The sequence below is a fragment of the Poeciliopsis prolifica genome, unplaced genomic scaffold (genome assembly GCF_027474105.1).
Source record: "Poeciliopsis prolifica strain line A6 unplaced genomic scaffold, Auburn_PproV2 SCAFFOLD143, whole genome shotgun sequence".
Lineage (NCBI taxonomy): Eukaryota > Metazoa > Chordata > Actinopteri > Cyprinodontiformes > Poeciliidae > Poeciliopsis > Poeciliopsis prolifica.
Genome location: NW_026562518.1, coordinates 310,585 through 336,237, shown reverse-complemented (window position 1 = coordinate 336,237; position 25,653 = coordinate 310,585). Strand labels below are relative to the sequence as shown.

General features: G+C 35.2%; 1 protein-coding gene across 6 annotated transcripts in view; it reads left to right on the top strand.

The window, feature by feature from the left end:
• Positions 1-25,653, top strand: part of LOC129355734 (rho GTPase-activating protein 12-like) — a 51,572-nt gene that overhangs the window by 8,898 nt on the left and 17,021 nt on the right. For all 6 annotated transcript variants that reach the window (XM_055025341.1, XM_055025340.1, XM_055025337.1 and 3 more), the window contains exon 3: positions 24,067-24,336. In XM_055025341.1, coding sequence (XP_054881316.1) covers positions 24,067-24,336 — 270 coding nt within the window. The remainder of the gene's footprint in view (positions 1-24,066; positions 24,337-25,653) is intronic.

The following is a 25,653-nucleotide window of genomic DNA, read 5'->3' as shown; positions in this document are numbered from 1 at the left end:
GACCACCGGGCTTAGAAAGTTTTTATGGGGAAACTTGGGGATGCAAACAGTTAATGAACTTGGTATTAGATTAATGGTTTATTAGATTAAATGAGTTCCAATCGATTAGCAACCTATTTTTAGTGTTTTAGTTTGTCCTCCATCCAGTAGAGGGCGTTTGTGGTTATGGGAATGAGAAACTTTCGAAACAGAAAAATTCTCTTTATGTGGTTCTGTTTGGAAATACAAATATTTGGTAAACTCCTTAAAGCTACACTATGCAACTTTTAAATAGAAAATCTATTTTCCATATTTGTTGAAACTTTCACTGTTGTGACGGTATGGCATGAACACATAATCTGTGAAAGAAATTGAGTTCCTCCGCCTTTGGCAATGTCCGAGTGCTAACTAGAAATAACCAATCAGAGGAAGGAGGTGGGTCTTAGCGCTGTCAATCACTCTATATGTGGAGCTGCTGCTACCATCCACCTTTTCCTTCTACTATTCTGTTGTAAATGCTCAAGCTAGTCAGCATGGCCAGAAAAAAAATATTTTCTTGGAACAGTAAGTTGTTTCTCCACCATTAGCACATTGAGGAGCACATACACATGGTTGGTTAACAGCGCTAAGGTCCTCCTTCTGGCTCTGATTGGTTGTTTTTGGTGCATTTCTTCAAATGGCAATTGTAGTTCAGGGAGGAGGTGAAGGAGATCGATCTTCTCACAGATTATCCGCGTCATAAAGTGTCACAACATGCTGAAAGTTTTAACAAATATGTTAAAAAAACATATTTAAAAAAAAAGTTACATGCTACAGCTTTAAATGTGCAGTATGTAGCTTTTAATTTTAAAAAGTGTCAAAGTTTTTAAATTAAGACACAAAAACTTTTCAAACATTTTTAAATGTCTCCTTTAAAATAGTTTGAACAAGGTTGAAAATATTTAAGCAAGCAAAATACAAGAAAAATACATATCTTATTGATATTTAAATAAAAAATGTGCAGTTTAGCTCAAAATACTGCATACAGTTTCCCACAGAAATGCTAAAGTAACTCTGTAATATAAGGTTCTTAGTGTTTTGCCATAAAACTACTGAGCCAACTCTCTTCTTTTGTATTGACTAAAAATACCAACTCCTTTGTTTTTGTTTCTGACCTTTTCTGTTTGCTGCGTTGTTCAGCATCACGTGTCCCCTCTCACCGACGTCACGACAGACTGATTGTGTTTTCTCTGAAAGGTTATCAGAAACTCCACATATGCAGTTTCAGTACATGAAGCAGAGCTCCTTCCTTCCTCAACCTTTCTTTGTCCCAATTTAATAGCAACAAAGGTCAAAGTAGTTACGCTCGTCCAGTTTTGTCCTCCAGCAGTCGGGCTTTGGGTGTCAGCAACTTGTCTGTATACTAAACTCATTCCTGGGTCAGGTTAGTGCTGCCTGATACACAGGCATTTAGCATTTGTAAAATGTTATAATTTATTGTTTTAGACTCTGAGCACTTAAAATCAAAATCAGAGGTTCTGTGAATGTGAACGCTGCATTTCACTGCGTGTTTCCAGTCCTGCTGAAATGCTGCTGCAGCTAAAACTCCTGAAAGCAATCACCAAAAAGAGTAATGATGCTCAACTCTCTGCCAGTTTAATTACGTAATGGTTGAAGATGCAGTTGGTTTGAAAGTTTAAAACATGCAAATATTTATAGCTGTTTGACAACAAGGACAATAAATTTTTATTTTATGTTTTTTTTTTTATGTTTTAGTTGAGAATTTTTGGCTTCAGAACAGCCATTTATGAATCAAATATATTATTTATATTATTATTTGTTTTGTTTTCTTTTTTCTTTTATTGTCCAGAGTTGGAGTGTACAAACCTTTTGTCACTTGGGGGCCAAGAAAATAATAAAAAACCCAATTATTATCGTAATTATTATTATTATTATTTTGTAGTTAGGTGATGTTGTTTAAAATGATTTAGCATGTTTGCTATATTCAAAGAGAGACATGTAGTTTTCAAATTATTTTGGTCTCAATTGAACAAATTTATTTTCAGTTATATGAACAGGATTTGGTTCACTTTCTTTCAAAATGCATGCTAACATTTCGCCAAGTTTAATTATTTAATTAGGAAAATATGAACTATTTGGCCTTTCCCAAAAAATAAAGTGAACTAAAAATAAATAAAGGGAACTGATCTAAATGAAAACTGATTTTCAGTAAAAGTTTGTAGATAAACAAGGTTCTATTTGTGATAAAATCTTGTGATTAAAAAGATGAGCACTTAAATTTTCTGACAGTGGGAAATGTTAGTTTCTTATTTAAAGAGCAGAAGAATTATGTTTATTTGCATATTTTAATGCACTTTGAACACTGCATAGAAAGACTTGCTGAAAGTGATGATTTTCATCACAATAGTTGATAAAATAATCTTTAGTTTATGCTCTATTTTGCTGTAATTAAAAAGTCCAAATAAGCTTTAGTGCCTGGATGGTCCTAGCCCCGCCTTTGAGGACAAAGCTCCTCCGCAGGCTACTGAGTTTCAGAAACACAGAGTGGCCCTCTCCCACTCTGCTCCTTCAGACTAGCCAGCAGCAATCAGCAAACAACTGGTGGAACTCCACAACTGCTGAGATTATTATAAGAGCTATTTCTCAGGGAATTCTTGGTAAAAACGTTGCTAAAGGGTTAATAGAGGAGTTGGAGTTGTGATGACTTCCTGAAGGTGGAGTTTCAGAAAGAGCAAGAGTTTTTAAAGAGACAGATGCCCAATTTCAAAGCATTCAGTTAAGAGGTAAAATTAATTTGAAGCCACATTTGGCATAACAACTGAACACTTACTTGATTATGTAATGGATATATATAAGGGAAACACATAATACTGCCCCTTTAAAGGAATTAAGAACAAATATAAGGCAAGAAACCCCAAAAGTAGGAAAATGTTCTCCACCAGAACCACAATGTAAATGGAGCAGAGTAGAGACGTGTGTGTTTGGGTCGCGCTCCTTGTTTCAAGCCTCTCCAGCTCCTGCCGACACGCTGCTCAAGTGGAGAGTTAAGAGTGGGATGTGCCGAGGTTGCCAAGCTCTTATCTGCTGGCTGGAGCAAACACAGAGAACCACTTTGTCAACAAGCAGTTGCCTCTGCTCTTTCATTGTTTAATCCCCTGGCTGTTGTCTCAGACGACTCAACTGATTTCAATTAGTTGTGGCCAGTAAAAAGAGAGAGGTTTGGTTTGTTTTTCAAAATAAAGAATATGAAAAAATTCTATATTTTTTGTCGCTTATGTCAATGCCATTCTGCATTAATGCAGTAAAATAACACAAAGAAACGCCCAACCAAATATTGAGTGCATGGAAATTAGGATATTTTTCTGATATTTCTTATTTAGAAAATCCTTTTTTGATCTTATGTAAGATTCTAAATGTCTAAAAGACTCTAAATTCTCTAAAACAAGTGTCAAAAATTGACATTTTCAATAAGATTGAAATGATTAATTGGTTTAATAGTGATTAATCAATTATTTAATTCCTTGTCAGATAATATACAGACTCAAAAAAGTAAATTTGCTGAAAAACCAACATATTTAGTAATCAAGAGAAAACTACAAGGTAAATATATACATTTCACATTCAAGATGAAAACAACTTGGTTTGTAAAAATGTTTCACTCAAAACTTCTCAAGTGGCAAAGTCTCAGCTTCACCTGGCTCAGATTCACGTTTATTTAAAACAAAACTGAGTTATATGTTTATTTTAATGCAGTTTGAATATTGTATAAAACATGCTAACTGGTTAAATGAAAAATCTGCACACTGTGCTAATTTGTTTGTCTAATTATTGATAAATCGTCAGTTTCAAAATCTCTTTTTTTATCTTTAGTAATATTCTTAATATCTGAAATATTACAATGCATCTTGCAACATTTTACAACAATAAAATGTTGCATTTTCACTATTTATAAGTCATAATCATAAAAAATTAATTAAGTAATGCCTGTAAACAGACCAGTCATGATATTTCTATTACGGTTGACCATAAATTTTAAATATTTCCAACCCACCATCTGATGCATCTCTGTACCAACGTGCTTTCACCACCTGAAAAAGCTCCCAGCCTGGGATTGGACAGTGAACTCAGTGAAGCAGACGCTCCCCTGTAGCCACTTAATAGAATAGCTGTCAAGGTCTCAGTGTGTTTTAATTTGCTGCTTCGCTGCACTTTCTCGTCCGCTGCTTTTCATCATCCCGCTGCCTCCGGGATCATAATAATCCTTCGTCATTTGCTGTAAAATGTTTGTAAGAACCCGACATGATGAGCTGAAGTTAAAAGTCACTTTCCCTCTATAGAGCATTCTGTTTAGAGCCGTCGCTCTGCTGCAGCCGACTGCAGGACAAGGCATCAGTTTTAAAAAGTACGCTTTTAGTGACGGATAACTCTGCATTGTTTGATGCAGAGTTTAAATATTACATGTTCCATATGAATGTTAGAGGCATCGGTTTTGATTATTTACACCCACTTCCAGTGGGTTTGTCTGTGGAGAGAATGGTCTGGCTATAGGGCATTAAAATTCTGGCTGCTTGAAGAATAAATTAGATTCCTGTTAGTTTCTTCCAACCGGTTCCCAGTTGCCTCAGGTGGCAATACATCTTTTATCTTTTGGACAATTAATCTTAAATATTAGAACTGATGGTCTGTAAGTCAGTTGCTTCTTGGCACTTTTAACTTCAGTCTCACCATGTGAAGTAGTTTGAAACATCACTAATCTCCTCTGAACCTTGATTGTCACCGTTAATAACACCTCTCCACCCTGATGAGCCCCATTGCTCTTTATGAAATTAAATGCTATCAGCTTAAAGCCTCCAACTACTCTCAGACACAAGATTGATTGGAGGAAGCAATTCCTCGTGTGTTTGATTGCCTCCTCAGATTCACACAGCTTCTCTTGTCCCACTTAGATCTTTTTCAATTGATTTGCAAAAAGTGGCAGGAGAAAGAAGTTGATCAAAGTTAAAACACTGATTCTGGGAACACCTGAGTGGTTTGCATTGTCTGCTGATTCTCCGTTTATTGAAATGTCCGATGGAAGCAGCAAACTTCAGTCGGTCCCAAATGTCTGTAAGCTGAAGACCTTCAGATGGAAACACAGCAAAGCTCAGGTTGTAATTTGGAAAAATGCAAGAGTATTTTTTTATCCTTGGAATGTTTTGTTGGTAATCTTTTAGTACACTGTGTACTAAAAGAAGATTGTGACTTTGACCTAAACTTGGTCGCCACCAGTTTTTTAAGTTCATCCCGGATCTCATCTTAGTTTGAAACAGTGTTGATTCTTCAAGTCTCAGTTTGGTTTTAATTTAATGTTTCCATATTATTTCTGCTGTGGGTTTTATATTGTTAATAGGGCTGAAACAATTAATCAGATTAATCGCGATTAATCACCAACTAATTTTGCAATTGATTAATCGCTTACAAACTCAAAACATGACATTTATTGAAAGAGTAAATGACAAGATAAGAGTTTGTGTTTTTACAGTGACTGAATGCTGCGTTGTTGCATTTTTGGCAGTAAAACATTCATTTTGTTATTTAAAAGAACATTTGGATTGCTATTAATGTATTTCTAATGTATCAACAAGGGCAAATGAAAAATCTGCAAAATGTGACATTTTTTGTTCATTTAATTGTCAGAATAATTGATTACTGATGTAATTGTTAGTTGCAGCCCTAATTATTGACTCATTTGACCTTAAGGAATGGCTCTAGAAGTCATTTTTTGGTGACAGAGCAGCAGTTATTAAATAGTAAGAAAGTTTCTGGAGGAGAGCAGAAAACTGCAAGGTTGTCTGCTGCATGTGAATCAACGTCACAAAGGGTCAATCTGGAGGGTTTGTTGCTCTCTTGTGTAATATTCTGCTCACACATGAAGCTTTGGGCCGTCTGGCAGCTGACCTTCTGCCTTACTGGACGTTCATTGTGTAACAGGGCGTCGGGTGAGACACTCTGACCTTGTGAATAGCTAAATACTTCCCATTTGGGTTTTTTTCTTCACGAAGTTGGATCTTCAAATTCCACTTAACTGTTTAATCTGTTTGTTTTTTTGTAGGTCTAAATCAGACATATCACTTGTAATGTTTATGTCTTGAGTTTCAGATGTTGCTTTTTTACTTGTATTCATTTCAGTTGTGATTTAAAGCAATGACTGGTTGTAAACTGTTAGCTTTTGTGCTATAAAGAGCAGAAATACTTAGTAGAATAGAAATAAATTATAAATATATGGCGATAGGGGTATTGTATTATTTATCAATTATGAAGATAATATTTTAGATTTATCGTAGTCATAATAAATTCTGATTTATGACAGAATAAAACAGAACTGTCCAGCATTATCTGAAATGTTTTCTCCACTGAGAGCATCAATAAATATAATTAAATTTGAAAATATGATTAAATCCAGTTATTGTGTGCAGTTTAGTGATAAAAATCACACTTTTTTTAATTAACTGAAGAAGCCAATTTTAAATGAGAATGTTTTTAAAGAGTAGTTTTTGTGGCGCTATGAATGCTAATTCATAATTAGGTGGGATCTAGTTTAAAATTTCTAGTTCCCAGTGATTTGAGGAACAGATCTGTGTGTGGTCGAATTTCTCTGACTTTCTGGAGATTTTTCTAATCCCTCTGGGAGCTTTACAGCGATATGTGCGTGTGCACATGTTGGTTATTATGTCAGCTGCTGCGTGTGTGTCAGGGCAGCATTATGGCATTATGAAAGGACAGGTCAAGCTACGTTTGTTGTGGCAGGGCACCACTGGTTTCCCCCTCTCCCTCTCTGTTTATGTAAGAACCAGAGTCGATGTATAAGAGGAGGGTTTGAGGGGTTTCTCATCTGGTTTGCCTCAGGGACAAGTCAGACACACACACGCACACACACACACACACATGCAGAGAGAGAGAGTTGGTGAATAGGCAGGAACTGCTGTGTTCCTCTGCATCATCAGCATCCTTCGTCAGTGCTGCTGGCTGCAAAGCTTATTGTTTCTCTGCAGCTTTGACTCTGCTGTTGGACAGTATGTACCCAGACGAGAATGAGACGGTAAGCCACCTTCTTTATCTCTGCTTTTATTCGCCGCTCCAAGTTTATCTGCCTTTTTGCACAGCAATTTTTTTTTCTGCAAAGTCGGTGCAACCTTAACTTTTGTTGTGTGACATTTTAGTTCATGTAGGTGATACGGCTTATTCATACTTTTCCGTTGCAAACAAAAACTTAGTTTTAATTTTGTGCTCTTTTTGTTTTCATTGATGATTCTGCTGCCAGTGCAGTAGAGAATATTTACCACTCAAGTTTGCCTCGGAGAAGACTTTTGAGTGTAAAAGCATTGATTTAATCTGTATTTCAGAAGTTTCGAGTTGACCTGAAATATTTTATTTGAATGTGGGAAGCGGCAGCCAAGAGGATGCACTCAGTGTTTGACTCGATGCATTACATAACCGTCAGCTGCGTAACGTTTGTTTGGACAGCTGCCTGGTGAGATGAGCTCTGGGCAGAACCGATGATGACACAGGAGTTTCAGTGAGGACAGATCATTCTGTGATATTAATTTAGGGATTTTCAATAAACTCTGCAGGTCATTCACATGAATAATATGAAAGGCAGAACAATTACCTTTCTGAATTGCAAATGAAATTCTCAGCTCCAATTCCCTTGCTGATATCCTATCATCATAAGTATGTTGTGATGATGTATAGAAACTGGATCAATTTACTTTATGTTCAGGTTGTTTCTTTACAGATTCATCTCAATAAATTATTCTACAATTTAAAAGTTAATTTATTTCACGAAATAAAATGCATTATACAGGCTAACTATACACAAACCGATGTTTTCAAACCTTTATTTCTGTTTTTATAATGATTATTTTATGCTAAAATGAATAAAAATGTGACTGATCAAAGATAAAAATAAACATTTTATTCAGGAATGAGGGCTTGATAAAAAAAAAGTATGTTTAATATCTGCTTAAACATTATTTTCAAATGTTATTTTCAATCTGAGTAGGAATTGGATGGATTGCTATGAATCGATTAATCAACTAATTTAGTAATTGATTAATCATTAACTGGAGGATATAGACTTGAAAAAAGGCATTTGCTGAAAAAACAACACAATCACAGCAGGAATTAATACAAAACTGTACAAACAACATATAATTGATGTTAAGTCATGCAGAAAGTCCTGAGGTTTTTACATGTTGATTTAGAAATACTTTTTTAGCTGCAGCTGCATCCTTTGCTACAAAATGTCACCTAAAGAAATGCTATGCTACTGCATTTTGGGCAACAAATTGATTATTGATTTGCGTTTCTTTGCATTTTTTTAATGAATTTAAAATGTTGTATTAACAGGCATAAGTGGTTAAATCTTCAGAATTTCTCAATTATTTCTATCTGATTAATTGTCAGGAGAATTGATTACTAAAATAATCATTAAATCTGACAAATGAGCCTCATCTGAACGCCATATTCAGATTTACTGAGACGTAGCAAACCTTCTTTATCTCTCCAACCATTCTGACATTGCACAGTTCAAAGCCTAAACAAAACGATCAGTTTCCTAACAGACTCGTACATCTGTGCAGCTGCTAAGCGATTAACGATTAACTGTAGATCCATACAGTAAAATCCTCTAATGTAAACAAAGGTTTGCTTCCTGCCCAGCCCATGTGTACTCTTGCTTCTAGCTGACCCAGCATGCATTATGGTTTCCTTTATCAAGCCGAAGTGATTGTCCTGGTGCACTTTGTTCTTTCTCAAGTCAAAAAATCGGACAATTATTTAACACACTAACTTGGAAGCTGGTTTTTAACTGAGTGTAAATTTCTCTTCCAGAGTATCAGTGTGTTGCTGAAAGTCTCTTAAATAAAAGTTTTTGCTCTTGAGCCTCTTCACAGATTTAAAGCATTGACTCATTTTTATTCACACTTTACAAAAATGGGCGTTTTCTAGCTTCTCTGCATGAAACTAATTCAATGTTTTTTGCTGTGTCAGCAAATTCAAGATGCAGAGAAACTTTTTTGGTGGAAAAACTGAGTATCTCAAGTTTTCCAAACTTTTACTCATCTGAGTCCTTCTTTCTAACAACACTTTTCTGTTTTTGGTTTCCAATCCCCTATTTTCTGTATACAAGTTTTTAAAAAAAGTTATGGTTTCTAAACTACAAAATATTTCCGTGGTTCTGTTCAAGCTGTTGAAAATCCTTTGATTGTGGCGGTTCAGAAGCACTGTCAGCCAGCTGACTGCACAATGTTTTTGCAGCATTATGGATGATTATTACTTTACTTGAGTCATTTGCATATTTTAATGTAAGTTTATCTTTTGTTTTGTTTTCCATCTCTTGATATGCAGCCAGTCTTCAACAGATTTCGCTTGTAAAAGAAATTTTTTCACCTCAATGAGACAAACTTCGTTAAATAAAGATTATCGTCGCACAAAGGGCTCAGCTGGCCTTATTCTATAAATCAGTAATTTTCCACCTTTATGTAAGTTAGTAGACTCATATTGTTGAAATATAACAGTAAAATTATAATATTTTTCGGCTCTAGCTGGTTGAATTGAAAAGGCCTTTGCGGTTCATATGTTTGTGTTTTATTAAATCAGATCACTCCAATCAGACTGGTTTGGTCACAAATACCTACAATCCAGTAAAAGTTTACAGTTATATGTATGTCTGTAGAAGGTCATTGCAGCCTTAGCAGGTGATTTTTATTACCTATGATGCAAAAGCTTCATTTTAGTTTCTAGATTTGTTGTTAATCGTTGTTATAGCCTTACGGATCAGAGGTCAAAGGTGAGAGAAACCAGTTACCAGTTTACACATGACAGCAAACTGAAATGGTCAGATCATCCCAGCTTGAGCCTTTTCAATCTCTTTTTCTGACACCGGTCTGGTTAATGTGTTCTGCAATGCAAGGTTACAGAAACAAGATGTGGACCCACCCAGACGGAGTTACGGGAGTGGCTAAGACAATGTGCAACCTATTTTATTTCTGCTTGCGCAAAAGTTTCAAAGCCTCTGTGTGTGAGACTTGATTGCCTCATTTTTGATGAGATGTGGAACCCTCAAGACAAAACGGGTTCCAACATTTCCTTGTAGCTGAAGGCCTCCTTATTTGGAGTTTAACCATGAATTAACTCGGACATGCCAGGGCAGGCGATCACAGGCATGATGGCAGCAGCTTGCAATGTGAAGTAACAGCTGGCTGATTCATCTTTTAATTAGACTGCTACAAAACCAAAACCATGGTGTCTCTTAAAGGTGTAGCTTACGTATAAAATTCTATCATTTTGAATTTGATCACAGCCAGCAAGAAACTTAATTAGTTTTTAACAGACTTACACAATCATAGGACACATTGTTTTGAATAAGATCTAAACATATTTTGCGCTGATGCGTTCTTAGTTTGCTAAAGTGATATTATAGCTTATTAATTAGCTGGTTTAGCTAGTTAGCTTACAGAAGACTTTACAGAAAGACAGTATTTTGTTTTAGGTAGTGACCTACGTTTCCCTTTTGTAAACGTAAGTCACGACATTCCTGTGATCCAGCTAGTTCAGATTATTACAAGAAAAAAATCTAAGTTATCATAGTTATGCAGAGGATACTTTTCTCTATAATGCAATGTCTCAACATGACTATGAACCTATTAAAGCAACAAATAAATGTGTGGATGTGTCACAACTTTTTTCAACTGAACAGAAAGAGAACTAAAGTTATTATAATTGGACCTATTAATGGACGATCACTAATCGAGAAACTTGTTAGTTTACTCATTGTGGAAGTTCTCAGCAACCCAGAACAAGAATCAAACATAATTTTTTTTTGTGTGTGGTTGTTACCCCTGCCTTTTTGTCTTTTTATTGATTTTGTTGTTTTATTTGTATTTTCTTTTAATTAATGTAAAGCACTTTGGACTGTGTTGTTGCTGAAAATTGCCTCTACCTCTACAACTAGAAACTAATGATCAGGCTTGAAATCTGGATGTAGGGATGCACTTTGACCTGAACCGTCAGAGTCACATAAATAAGGTTACAAAGTCAGCCTTCTATCACCTGAAGAACATTTCCAGGATTAAAATACTAAGATCTAGAGAAACTCCTCCATACCCTTAGTCGCATTGATTACAAATAAAATCCTTTGTTTTTTGTAATCACTGAATGTCAGACACCATGTACCCACCACTAGTACTGGTGTATTAAAAAAGCATTTTAAATAGGTCTGCGCCGATCACCAATTACCGATCTTTAATAAAGCCTGATCGATTTTGGCAGATACTGATTTCTTTTTGTCTGAAATGTTGAAAAAAGTAGCAAGAAAGTCAGTGAATTGGTAACTGTGAGCGACTATTGATAATTGCAAACGTGTCAGTCAAACCTCTCTCCTTGGAGAGCAGAAGAGGACAGTAACTGATTTTTAGACGTTTGTTGAGGTAGATAAGATTGGCGTTTTGTAAGAATCAGCCAATCACAGAGCCCCCGATATTAAATCGGTGCACCCCTAATTTAAATTAAGCAACACTTTGACTGGCGGGGCGACAAGTAAAGCCTGGTGGTCTGCCAGGCTGATAATACACCGGGGGAAACCTTGAGTCCATACCGCTCAACATTATCTCCTGTAGTCACACCAAACTCTCTGTTTTGATGAAAACAGCCTCACATCAAACTCATTTTTCTTAAAAATGTGATTAAATTGTCTCCAACTTAAATAAATGCAGACTGGATGTTCACTGGAGTCTTGAGCTGCATAAAAACCTCCAAAATGAGCCAGTGCTCAATGTAAAACAGCCTTTGAAGTATCCGTGTCACATAGTCGATAGTGTTAGCAGGATAAGTCAGTCCGTCATGCGTAGAGTCTCCTCTCCAAAGCTCTTGTGTTCACCTGTCAAGCTGACACCGGCTGTACAACCTTGAATGTCTGCCGGCTCCCAGCGTGTCAGCCTGAGTTTGCACATTTCACAGTGATCTGTGCTGAAATCCTCTTCCTCTGGGAGGCGGCGATTGAATTGACTTGACAAAAGATTAAAAGAATGGACATTACAGAGTGAATATAGTGCTGAGTCATTGTGGGAAAATGGATGCACACTGACAGCTTTCTTTTCTGTACTTCCTGTTTTGAGGAGATTATTTTGGATTCGATTAGCAGACTCATAAGATCTTTACTCTTTTTTTTCTTCTTCTTGATTTCTATGTGAAGTTAAAGTCTTCACATGTTCCTTGGTTTTCTGTCGTTTGCACAGCTTGTCCTCTTGATCTTGTTCAACCGGTTAGACCTGAACAGATTTCGGTGCCTTGCATCTTTGCATCTCAGAAACCAGAAATGTGATCAACAAGTTAGCTAATTTGGATTTAAAACCAAAATTACTATTTAAACCCAGGAAAATTACGGTTGATCAAAATAGAAAACAGATTTTTCTCATCAATGAAAAATAGAATTTATGAATGTAAAGTTAATGCGTAAGGTTATCTGTGATTTGCCAAGTCATGTTTCGATTTGTGATAACAAATTTTTCTGGATTTTGCAGAAGTTATTGAGATAAATGAGAATATTGTTTAGAGACCATTTTCAAGTGATATAATGGCAACAATATAATACAAGAACACACTTTGAAAGATCAATAAGCTTTAAATTCTAATGAACAGTTAATACTGGAAGTGGAAGACATTTAAAATACCCCAAAAATAAATAAATAAAACAACAGAAATGATAAATAAACAAACATTTCCTTAAAAATAATGGCTATTTGAGACCAAAGCAACAGACTGAAGACTTTGGTCAAAATAGAGAAAAGAGAAAATTGATAAATCATGCAAATGGGAATTATTGAGTTTGTTTTATTTAACATGCTATTTACTGATTTATTGCGGCAGGTCTAGTCATGTTCTCACTGGGTTTAAGTTGTAATTTAAATTGAGCCCATATGATGTTTTGTTTTGCTGCTCTTCTTTACAATTTAGTATCTAAAAGTGTCTAAGGATGAGAAACATCTGCTTGGTTGGATATAAAAGGACTCCACACATATTATCTAAGACACTTCAGAGTGCAAAATGATTAGAGTTTGTTTTTAAGACCGAAAGAAAATTATTTAAGTTTTTTTTTCTTATCTCTAAAGCTCCCATTAGAATGACCTTGCAGGTTTTTGCTTTGCTACCAGAGGCAATCATAGCCTGTTTCTATCTCTGGCTGCTTTTCTCCGCTCTGCTTCAACCCCCGACTGGAAGCGATGAGATAGAAAACGCCCTGGAGTCATTTTGAAGTCAGGTTACAGCAGCACCTGTGCAGTGCGGTTTGCTCTATTTGTGGATTTTCTTCAACCTTTTCTGTTGTGCATTTTAAACAGCTATGCAACCCGACTTCCTGCATTTATATATATTTATTATGATTTACATTATTGGAAATCTTCTGAATCTGGTTACTAGATCATTGGGGCCTGTCCATAGCAATGCATAGGGAGAGCAGTGACTGCTTTGCGAAGCAAGGGGTGACAGAAATAAGAGCGTGTATAAAAACACCTAACTACTTAAATTCTTAAAAGTTGATGACCAAAACTTCAACGCAAATGTTCAGCTTTTTTCAACTGCAATTTTAGAAAACAGCCAAGTAAATTAGTGCTTTAGAAGCTATCTGATTGAATTAGTTTAGGGGAAGCTAAGTACGCTAAACGTTTTCAAAGATTAGTTCTTTTATTAGCAGAAGTGCCCACCACTATTAGTTAGCATTATTGGTACCGAACAGCTTTTAATTCGCTAATCAGTCCATTTTAAGGCTTTTTTTCTACATATTTCTTTTTTCCTGAACAAAATATAAATTAAAAACAGAATTAAAAAATTTATTTAGAAAAATATTTTTGCATCACATTTTGAGGCGGGTGGTGAAAATGGTTTTCCAATTAGCATTTTGACTTAAAAGGGCATTTATCATTTATTGTAACAAAAAACAAGAATCTTTGATTTATCATTTTATCACTAAATTTTAATGACTTAAAAAATTATGTTTACTATTTTCTCCACTTCAATATATTTCTTGAAGTGTAATTTTTCTAGAAAAATGGGAATGTTTTTCCAGGACACTGTTTGTGGTGCTACAAATACTTTTCCATGCAGTCTAAGAAAGAAGTTATAGACTTTGACCTGATTTTTATTTTTATCACGATAGTACCACAGAATATCACAATAAAATTCTTACCATATCACCCATCTGTAGAATTAAGGGGCAATAAATCTGGGACCAATACAATAAATTCATATTCAATTCAGTTGTTTACCTGTTTATTGTTAATATAGTTCCATTTACTACATATAGTTTGCATATTTCACGCTAGCCATACTGCCAGAGAGATTATTTTTTCTGTTTTCTCTTCATCGTTCTCCTCCTTTTCTTCGAAAAGTTTCACTGTCGAGGCATGTGTCTGCAAGGAAGCCAAGATTTCTCTTCTCTAGCTGGTGGAGAGAAATATGTGAGGATGGGGGGGGGGAAAAAAAAACTTTTTTCCCTCCTTCACCTCCGCTGCATTCTTTAAGGTGTGCAGAAACAGGTCAATACAGGATTCTGCTGTGAATAAATCATGTATCACCGAGAATGAGCTGCAAAAACGATGAGGAGGTGAAAAAAAGTGTTGAGAACTGATATTCACACACTCTGATTTGGATTCGACAGGAAAAAACGCCATAAAATAATAACCACTGCTAAAAGTTTCCACAGCAGCGGCTGAATTATTAATGACTTAAATATCTAACTTATTTTTACAAGAAAATCTGCTGACTGTGGTTCTGTGTAAAAGAGAAAGCTTTGCTGTTTTTTTCATCTAACGACATAAAGGGTTTCTTCAGATGTTGCAGCTGAAAGTATTTCAAAAAGATGATGATCATCATTTGGGTCTGGTAGGAAGAGCAGACGATTCTGGTAAAAGTAGTCAATAGAAAAAGCATTTACTGTAAAACTACATTTCACAATTTCCCAGAAAAACAGGTAAATCTGGTTGCGTTTGTCTTTTTGGCAGTTCCTCTCCTTTGCTTCAAACTAAATATTGTGAACTTTTTGTAGTTTGTTTTTGCTGCTGATCTCTTGGCTTGTATTGTTTTCAGTTTAGATGCTTTTAAATCCACAGATGAAGAAAACATTAACTCATGCTCTTCCTATATTTTATAGGAAGTGCATGATATTTTGCATAATATTTTATGTGGACAACAAGTGTAAATTTATTCTTATTATTCAATGCTCTGACCTCCAGTAATTGTACCCTATTTTGAAGCTGTAACATAAGAGGATTTAACAACATTATTCAAAAATAACTTGAGTAATTTACAATTAATATTAAAAGGAGAAGTTGCTGTAAAACAGGATTTTACTGTTATTTTAAAACAAAGATCATTTAATAACAGGGTTATTATTTTAAACAGTCTCTAGCAGTTAGCATGATTAGCACTTCTTCTTTGTCGTTTCCACCAGTAGTAACATCCTGTTGTTGATCATGTCACCTGAATGATGAGAAAAAGTGTTTCCTTTTCAGTTTTGCCAAATACACTTGATTTCAGTGCAACCAAAAAAATCATCTCATCCCAGCCCAAAAAACATATTTTTTTTAAAATTAGCGTTTTCATTAAACTAATTTATTTATGTGATTTCAATTTGTGTAACTATATCCTCAATGGAAGCATAGCCGATCTAGTGAATAATGAGTTTTAAATGATCATTAAAGATATAATTAATTCTGATTTGCATTTTTTTAAAATAAAATGTAAATAACATCAGATTTTTTGTATCATGCTAAAGGGATTAATTTAGAATTTTAACTGCTTCTGCATAATAATGCAGTGATTTGTGATTTGGCAGCACAAACCACCATCTGAGCCCCAGTTACAGATTTACTGGTTTTTCTTCCTGTAAATGCATTTCCAAAGCCCTATTTAAAGCTTTACTTGTTCAATGGCTAAAACTGAGCCATTGTTGTGTCGCAGCTTCCCTTTTGCACAGTTGCAGTAATCCTTACTTTTATTTCTCCTTCCAAAAATAAAGCTTCCTCTGATTCAGATGCCGCTGAAATTGTTCCATATTTTCTCTTTTTAAATTTCAATATTCACAATGGACTATAATTTCCTGAGGGAGTCTTCCCAAGGGATCAATAAAGTCAAGTCAAGTCTAAGTCTGGACTAAAAAACATCAATCAAAAGTCGGTTTTGTTTGTTTTTCTAAAGTTAAACTAATAGAAAAAAATGTATACACCCGTGTGAACTGGGTCCATCTGTAAGTAGGTCCTATTCAAAGCAGTCGTCAGACCAGTAACCCAGTTAGCCCAATTAGGCCAGCACTGTGGCCTCATAAATCTGGACTGGTTTACGACCATTTCTCCCGAAAGGAGCGTCATAACCTTGGGGACTTTACAGTTGAATTTGGTTTGATTAGTTGAGCAAACTGGCCTCATTAAAGCCAACATAAACAGAAAAAAGTTTTTTATTATTTTCAGTGTTGAAATATTTGTCTCACTCTTTTTCACTTACAGAAATTATCAAATTTCTGGGTTTGGTTGTTATTTTTGGTCAAGTTTCTTGTGTTTTTGCCTGAAGCGTGACTCGTTTCTTTTCACAACCCACTCATCAGTGCGGTCCATTCGCCCACTTTGGGTTTCTGGTACTTTCACAATTTTTTTTCTCTGATTTTCTGTAAATTTCTGGTTTCTTTTTGTCTTTCGACCAGGTGGTGAAACACTTTTTTCACAGACATCTGGATAAATGCATTCCCACTTCACTTATTAGTTGTTTTTTTTTTACATATCTGGAGTTTTTTTTTTTGTCACTTTGTATTTTTTTCTTATTGAAGCCCACATTGCATCTTAGAAAAAGCTAAACTTGACATGAAGCAGAGAAGTTTTAGTCATTTTATTTTTATTTATGAAAGGAAGCATTTAAGGATGCAATGTTTTGCTTTTCTATAAAGATTAAACTGTTTCAGGATATTATCGTCATTATTAATTTGAGATGTATTATTTGGTTTCTTAGACAAAAGATAGAAAAATATTTATTTATGAGGCAAAATAAGGCTTCAACTTTTGATTATTATGTTTTACTGATTAAATTATTTGGTAGTCAGGGTGTTTTAACACGGTTTGATTGCAACACTTGTCGCATTTTCAGCTGCTGTGGTTCACACTGCACTGTTCCCCTCCTTACCTCTGGTGGCGCTGCGCCAAGAACCACTGAAGAAAACGACAGCCTTAAATTTTAAACTATGTTCCTCAATGAAAATGTGTAAAATTAAACAGGATACACTGCAAAAACACAAAATCTTACCGAGAATTTTTGTCTAGTTTGTGTTGTGAATGTCTTAGTTTCACCTAATTTCAAAAGACTAACTTACAAGTAACTTTTCAGCAAGATATTGGAGCTTGTTCTAAGTTAAAATTTATTAATATTGATTAAAAAGTACCAGTTCTATTTGCAGATTGTTTCACTTATAACAAGGCATTTTCCAGTGTTATAAGTGAAACAATCTGCCAGTGGAATTAATACTTTTTAAAAAAATCAATGTTAATGAATTTATAGCCTTAAAAAAAGCTCCTATTTCTTGCTGAAAAGTTACATATGGGTTAGTTTTAAATTATTTCATGAATAGTAAGATATTTGCACTAGAAACTAAACAAAGGTACGATTTTGAGTTTTTACAGTGTAGAGAAATAAACAGAGATTTTCACATGATTTTTTAAATATTGTTTGCAGTCATTCACTCATTCTGGAGTCCATTTTCAATGCCTGCACTGATAATCTGCAGTCAGTAACTTATTTCCAGAGAACAATGTAATCCTTGAGGACATTCTTTCTTATTTAAATAAGATTATTGCTGCAGACATTTCAGTTTCTACAAGGATTTGTTCAGAAAGTAGCGAGCATTTCATTTAATTAAGATATTTCGCTCTTGTCCCTTCTTCTAAGTGGAGAAGGCCTTTGGTAGCTGCAGCTTCCTCTGAGCCGTCTTTCATCTGGTCATTGATACTGTGCTAAGCTAAAGGCAGCGCGTCTGTGCTGTGGCTCTATTCTCTGGGTCAACATGGCCTCATTCATGTTCCTGAATGCACAAATGCCACACTGGGGAAAGACCTTCGTCTGCGTCATGAAAAATAGTTGCCAGTCCTGTTTACAGCTGCTGGTTTTGGTCGTCAGGCACATCTGGATCTAACAGCTCTGCACTGAAACTGTGTGTCATTATATGACAGCAGAGAAAAACAGAAATGGTTACTTGTTCTTATCATTGTGTGGAGGCTCAGTTTCTGCTTTGGTCTATGTGATTTGAAAACAGCATCTTTGTGAGTCAAGATAGCAGTAGTGTTATTCCGTCTGCAGTTAAACTATTCATTCAATATATCTTACATAGAAAAACCATCTCGTTACAGACAAAAATGTGTCTGCATTCATATTCTGACTAATAATTCAATATTATCTTCAGTTACATTCTGACGAATCAAAACTCCATTCAAGATATTTTATAAGGATATATATATAATATCTAACATTATTTGAAGGGTAAACACATCCATACTTACAATTCAAGATCTCCCAATGTAATTATGACTATTAAAATTTATTTTTTAAATATATTGTGTCTGGTCAAAATTTACCAATAAGACTAGTCATAAACCAAGTTTAGATATCTGGAGTTAAGTGTGTTGTGTCTGATTTTATGCTAAATCGGTCTGCCATACTGGGAATAAAAAAAGCTTTAATCAAATATAATAAAAACCCAACCAAAACATTTTCCAGCAGTTTGCAGAAGTTTTCCTCTCCTGCTGTACATTACCTCAGAGAGCACAGCCTGGGTGTGTGTGATGTTTCTCCCTGCTGATCTGATAAAAACACCTGACTTCCTGTTTCTGTCTGGTGATGTTGCAGCTCCATTCTGGTTTCACTGGTCGGATAAAATCTCAGCCAGTTTGGCAGCAACTACTTCCCAACAGTTAGACAGAGACTAATGACGCAAAAGGTGACTTCTTGTAGCTCAAGATGCTCAAGTAATGGAAAATCTTTTAAATCTGAAAAAATCAATTTCTAGAGATATGATTTCATGCATTTTATTTAAAAAAAATTACACTTGTGTATCAGGTGTGACGTCTTTTCCAACAAGAGGAATGCTAAAAAGAAAAAATCCCACCAGCGTTATAAAAGTTTTGGCTTTTCATTGCAGTTTCATTTCATTTTTGTCTAATTTAGTTCAGTATTTAACTAATAAAAATAATTAAAAACACTCTAAACTTTTGTAGAGTGTTTTTTAGAGTGTTTTTAATTATTTTTATTAGTTAAATATTGTTTAATTTTAATTAGTTTGTAGTTTTTTCATACTTTGGGTAATTTATTTTAATATATCGTACTTGAATATATATTTTACTCAAGTAAAAAAAAAATAGCCGATCAAGAAATTACTCAAGTAGGAGTAAAAATGTATTTAGTAAAAAAGTTTACACAAGTTCTGAGTAACTCGTCAAATGATCAATCATTTAATATTTAAAAATGACATAAGATTAAAATATTAAGTTAAGTGGAAATTTTGGTATTTTAAGAATGAAATGACAATAAATCAAAGTAAAAATAAAATCATGTAATAGTAATTTTTTCCAAATTAGTTTCTTTGAGTAAAAAAACTTATGAAACAAATAAAAACTGCAGTTATTTTTTTATTTTTTCATTCAGTGAGAATCCAGAAATTTTACCCAAGTAAAAGTATAAATACTTCATAATAAATTTACTTGAGTAAAAGTAATTTTTTCCAAAAAAGTTAGTAGATGTAGAGGGAAATGTTTTCTCTGCAACTTGTTGTGACTTGCAGAAACAGTTCATGTGTCGCCCAGCGGAGCTGCAGGATTGCTGTGTTTGTTTGCTTGTGTCCTTTTTGTCCCGGCGGTATGCACCAGAGCAGGTTTATCTGGGTCAAACAGAAAACAGGAGGGTTCATGACAAATGCCTCCTCTTCCTCTTCCTCTTGGGTCACCAGCATGACCAGCTGAAGCCTGATTTTGTTGTCGGTCTGCCCCCTAAAGGACAAAGACTGCATTTCCTCTCAAGTGAATCAGTGAAGTGACAGAGGTGACGTCTTGTATTTAGAGATGCACTAATTTTACTGACTGGATGCCAATTTCTAGTTTTCTGAGAACTGTGACTGTCCATCCATCTTATCCATTCATCCACCCATCCATGCATTTTATCATCCATCCACCCATCCAGTTTTATTCCCAGTTTGATCCAGTGCCCAGTTAAATCCTCTGCAGTCTTTTTACAGGAGCAGCCATTTAGCAGCTCTGACTGAACCGAAGCTGTATCTGAATTCACTGTCTCACTTCAAAGCCACATTTAATGAGCAGGGCAAAAAATACCAGCAGAGATGAAACTGCTGACTTGTCTGAATGAGGAGCAATTGTCTTATCAGTACAGCCTGCAGCGCTGCATAATAATCAAGTGGTTCAGAACAAAAAACCGACAAATTGGAGAGCGTTTTTAAAAAATGGTACTAATATTAGACTGAGAGAAAATCTGAGAGAACAGATTTAGTATTTCATCAAGTCTGTAATTTTTGCAGTAAATGCTGAGCCTAATTGTTTAAATCTGTGCCCATGTTTCAGTTTTTACAAAATGCAGTCATTCTGGTGTTTTCAGTTGTGGTTCCTGTGGTTCTTTCAGTTGTGTTTGGTTTTCTGTTCTGTCCTCAGTTTGCTCATTTTATGTGTCCAAAACACAGAAAACACAAGAGAGGCGCTTGAACCTATTGGTTTTAGAAGAAAAGGCTTGGTTTTATAAGACTTTGTTTAGTTTTGCTCAGTGTTGTGTAGTTTGTGCTGGAGATGCATTGATCAGGTTTTCTCTGATACTGATTAGGGCTTTTTCTCTGAAGTCAGATCCGCTCAATGTGATACTGGATGGATTTAATTTCTGCTCTGGAGCAAGAAAACAAAGGAACTGGTGTTAGAATTGATGGATGGATGGACGGATGTGTCCTTTCTTATTGGACTTTAAGTATTAGCTGCAGAGATCTAACAGCAAAATGCTTCATGAGAGTCAAGTATCAAACATGACTCGCATGAAGGAGTTGAGTAATTTTTTTTTAAAGTGGTAATTTATGTTCATTTGCAGAAATTATTTGCTTCTAGTTGGCAGAAATGTTCAGCGTTGAATAGCTTTAGGTGGAACTGTAAATACAGCACAGATTTATTGGGGCAGAAGTTGAACACGTGTGTTTTCCACATCTTGAGACATAATGTGGTCCTGCGGGTCACCGCCCCTCTGACCGCCATCACTTCCCCTTTGACACATCCACTCTTAGTCACATGCTAAAGGAAGACGGAGTCAGTTCGGTGCCATCATGGTTTCATGATGGAGCCGCCGCAGAGCGACTTCCTGACATGAAGTCAAAACAACAAGCAGGAGCAAATGGCAGCGACGCGTTTCAGGAGAAGTCTGTTGCGAGCCATCTCGATTCACAGAGAGGACGATGAGGCGTTTGTTAGTTTATCACCAGCAGAGCCGGAGGTAGTAACCTTTCGTTTGTTTGATTTCTCCAGCAGGCTGTAAATCCTCTGATATACTGTACACACAGGGTGAGAAGCCGGGTGCCTCATTAAGCCGTGGTTGAGACCACCAGGCGTTTCATTCTCATGTGTTCCTCCAGGCTGTTTGTTCGACTCCTGCATCTTTCATTTCTATTGATCTCCATGCAATAAAAATCATCACAGGACCCCGTGTTAGCTCCTGGGAGCTCCGGTATTATTTATGGCTCCTCGTCACTGAGGCCAGGAGACTTTAAATAATTATGAGACGTTCCTCATTGAATTCATCAGATTTTGTTCTTTATATATTATTTTTTTATCAACAGAAGAATGAGTCTATTATTTATTTTTTTAAATTAGTTTTTACTTTTAATCTATTAGTTATTTTTCAAATCCAGTTAATAGTATGAATACAATATTTTAGACTTTTATTTTTGTTTGTGTTGCATTCATTTTTATCACAAAATATTAAATTTTTTAAATAGTTTTTAATTTAATTTATGTCCAACAAAAAAAGTTATTCTTTTTTTATTTATTGTATTTTATTTATTTATTGTATTTTTTATCTACTTATTTTTCTCCCAAAAATGTAATGAAACAACAAAAAATCAGCTGTTTAGTGGGTTGTGGCTGCTCTTCAACCACAGATAGTCCTTGTTTGTGTCTTTCATCTATGATGCAAGAAGTTCATTTAACTGATTAATAATAACTGCACTTGTCACCCCAAAGTATTTATTAATGACATCTGTGGAGAAACTGAACTGCTTAACCCAAATAAAACTAAAAGCTTGCAGAATCTCCAACTTAATTCTCATCTAAATCTTCACTCACCAGCTGTCCAACCTTTGATTTTTAATAACCTATGGTTTAAATCTAGTTACCAACTTTCATAGGCATAGATTTATATTACTGGTTAAAACAAGATGTGTCTGAATTATGTTTTATTGACCCAGAAATGTTTTCTCAGACAGTGAGGTTGACACTGTTTGCCACAAGTTAAATTTAAAACAGAATCTGAAACATCAATAATATCTTTGTAATCCTGAAAGGACAGCAAACATGTTTTTGTCTGCAGACAATTCTTTCAGTGAAGTTTCCTGATTTAAAAAAAGAAAGATCTATTTTATCTCAGCATAAACTGGCAAGCAATTCAAAATCCTAGTTTCCTAATTTGTTTTTTTCTGTTTGTTTTGCCTTAAGATATTTCAGTAATTGTGGGTGTTTAGCTGGCAGATAAAATAAACCTTCACATTCAGATTTTTAAATCTCAGGCTCAAACAAGCGTTGTCAGGTCTTCAAGGTAACAGATTTAAAGTTTTTCTGTTCCTAGCTGCAGGGATCCGTGTGTCTAAACTGTCTTCCTAATATTCTGCACACGTCTTGAGTTTTACTTCCTCTTTTCCAAACCTGGCTTCGGTCTGTGGCATCCAGCGCTGTAGAAAAGCAGCTTCTCTTCTCTCCTCCTGCTCTGTGCTCAAATTATTACTGATCCCTGCAAGAAAATCTCGTAGTGTAATTTTTCTTTAATATTTTACCACTTAAGTAAATATAATAAAGGAGAAGGTAGTTTTTTCTTCTTTTTTATGTTTATGGGATTTAGCAGCCCAAACTTCTTTCCATGAGGACTGAAATTGTGAACACAATTTGTTGGGGCCAAAAAATCTTCTTTTTTTTTCAGAATAAATAAAAATAATTACAATTTGTTTTATAAATTTTATATTATTTTTTTAAATAATAAGCTAAGTAAACAAGATTTTATTTAAAACAACACAAAAAGGACTGCAACTATCAATTTTATTGGTGATTAATCAGTTTGAAAACTGGCACAATTTAACCACTTAAACCTTTTTATACAATATTACAAATGTATTCTACATATCTTTGTACAGTTTTGTTTTAATTACTGTTCTGAATATGTAGTTTTTTTCCACCAAATGTCCCTACACCAGTTAATAATTATTTTATTGCTAAATTAGTTGATTATTTCTGTAATTGATTAATCACACTTAATATATGATTAATCATTATTTGATTTTAGTCATGATTAAATCAAGATTAATCAACATTAATCCGATTGTTTTAGTCCCAAAGTGACATGTAAATTGTATGATTATGCTATAACAAATAAACATTTTACAATTTTTCTTAGTTTGATTTTTTACCTCAGAAACTTTCACAGGTCGGATGTATTGATACTGAGATCAAATTACACTCAGCTGGACTCTAATTACCAATTATTGAGCTTCTGATGATGGTTGGTTTCACTGGATTTTGATTTTAGTTATCAGAACAAAATGCATTTTTCTAGTTGATATTGGCTGATAAATAAATAAATACACAGAGAACCATGTATCACTTTATTTTTACTCTATCAGATCAAATCCCATTTAAATACATTGCAGTTTGTAGAAAATGGGGAAAATATTTATATTCAGATAAGTTTCCATTTTGAATTACTTTACTCACAGAAACCTATTTCGGTTTCCAGAAACGTACGCTTAACCAATTTAATTCCTTTTTCTCTCCACAGACTGGACCTACGTCGGGCCAAGGCGTCTCTGAATCTCCGGTCTACACCAACCTCCAGGAGCTGAAGATCAGCAAGAAGAGCCTGCCGCCCAAGCCGTCCGGCTCGCCCCTTCACGTCACCGGCGACTGGGAGACGTACGTGGACCACAGCGGCAGACATTACTACTACAACCGCTCCACCCACGAGAGGACCTGGAAGCCCCCGCGGACCAAAGATGGCGGCGTTGGGAACGTCAGGGACGACAAACACAGCGCTGGGGAAAGCTCTGAGGTAAAGTTCACATCCATCAGGACAATAATAACCAGTATACTGCATGATGATAAATGATGAAACTGCAAAAACACAAGATTTTACCAAGTATTTTTGGTCTTATTTCTAGTGCAAATAACTTTGTACACTTGAAATAAGGCAAAAGATAACCTAAAAGTTAAAAATTAACTGCTGTATCTGACCAAAAAGTTACTTATAAGTTAGTTTTTTCATATTTGGACTAGAAACTAGAATTCTTGCTACTTGTGTTTTTGTAGCGCAGTTCCAGCAATAATAATCATATTGTACTCTTAAGTTGAGGGAAAGTTCCCTCTACCTGGATCCAAATGGATTCGGAACCGTTTTAAAAGCTTCATAACAAAAAACTTCACAATCTGCTATATTCCTTATTATATAGTAAGGAACAACTAGTAGTACCATGGACAGTATCCTGTATTTATGCTCTTCCAGCCACTTATTTTTTGTGAACTTGTTAGACTTTGTAGAAGCTTAAAACTACCTGTATTTCTTCACACTCAGTTTCCCCCCCAAAAATTTAAAGTTCTCTTTAGAGCTTTGGTTGCTTTACATTTTTAGTCACCGATTTTCCAGCATTTCACTGCGAAGTATCTAATGTAACAAGCGCAACTGATACGCAGTTCCACCGGGTGTTTGCTATTTGCTGCTGGCTAGTCTAAAGGAGCAGAGTGGGAGTGTCACGTGCGTGAGACGGAAACTCGGAAGCTTGAAAACCTCAACTTGGAGGAGGAGCTAGGCCTTGAAGGCGGGGCTAGGTCCACCCAGGCGTTTTGCACAGCTGAATGGTTGCCATTAAATGATTTCTCAGATATGCCAGAAAGAATCAAAGCAACACTCCTAGTAGGGTTTTGTTGAGGAAGTAGCATGATAACATGATGTAAAGCTAAAAAGAGTCGATTTTACATAATACTGCTCCTTTAAGTCCCTGTAGGATTGTTGTCATACAGAAACTCTGATTTAAAGATTTAAAGAGATCAGGCCTTTTATGGTGTCGCACCTCAATAGTGGAACAAGTTGCCATTAACTGTTAGACGAGCGTTTTCTGTTGCTATTTTTAAATCTCTCCTTCAAAAAACAATGCTTGTTTTCAGAAACTTTAATTGTATTCTATTTTGTAATTTTGTACGTCTTATACTGTGCTTGATGTTTCATTTTAATATTTATTTCATCCTATTGCATAGCAATTTGGGTAAACATATTGTCTTTTTAATGTACTTTATAAATGAAATGGAATGGTATGTTTTTATGTTTCTAACAGTTAAATAGTTTTACCAGATATTAAAAAATGTGTCTGAAAAA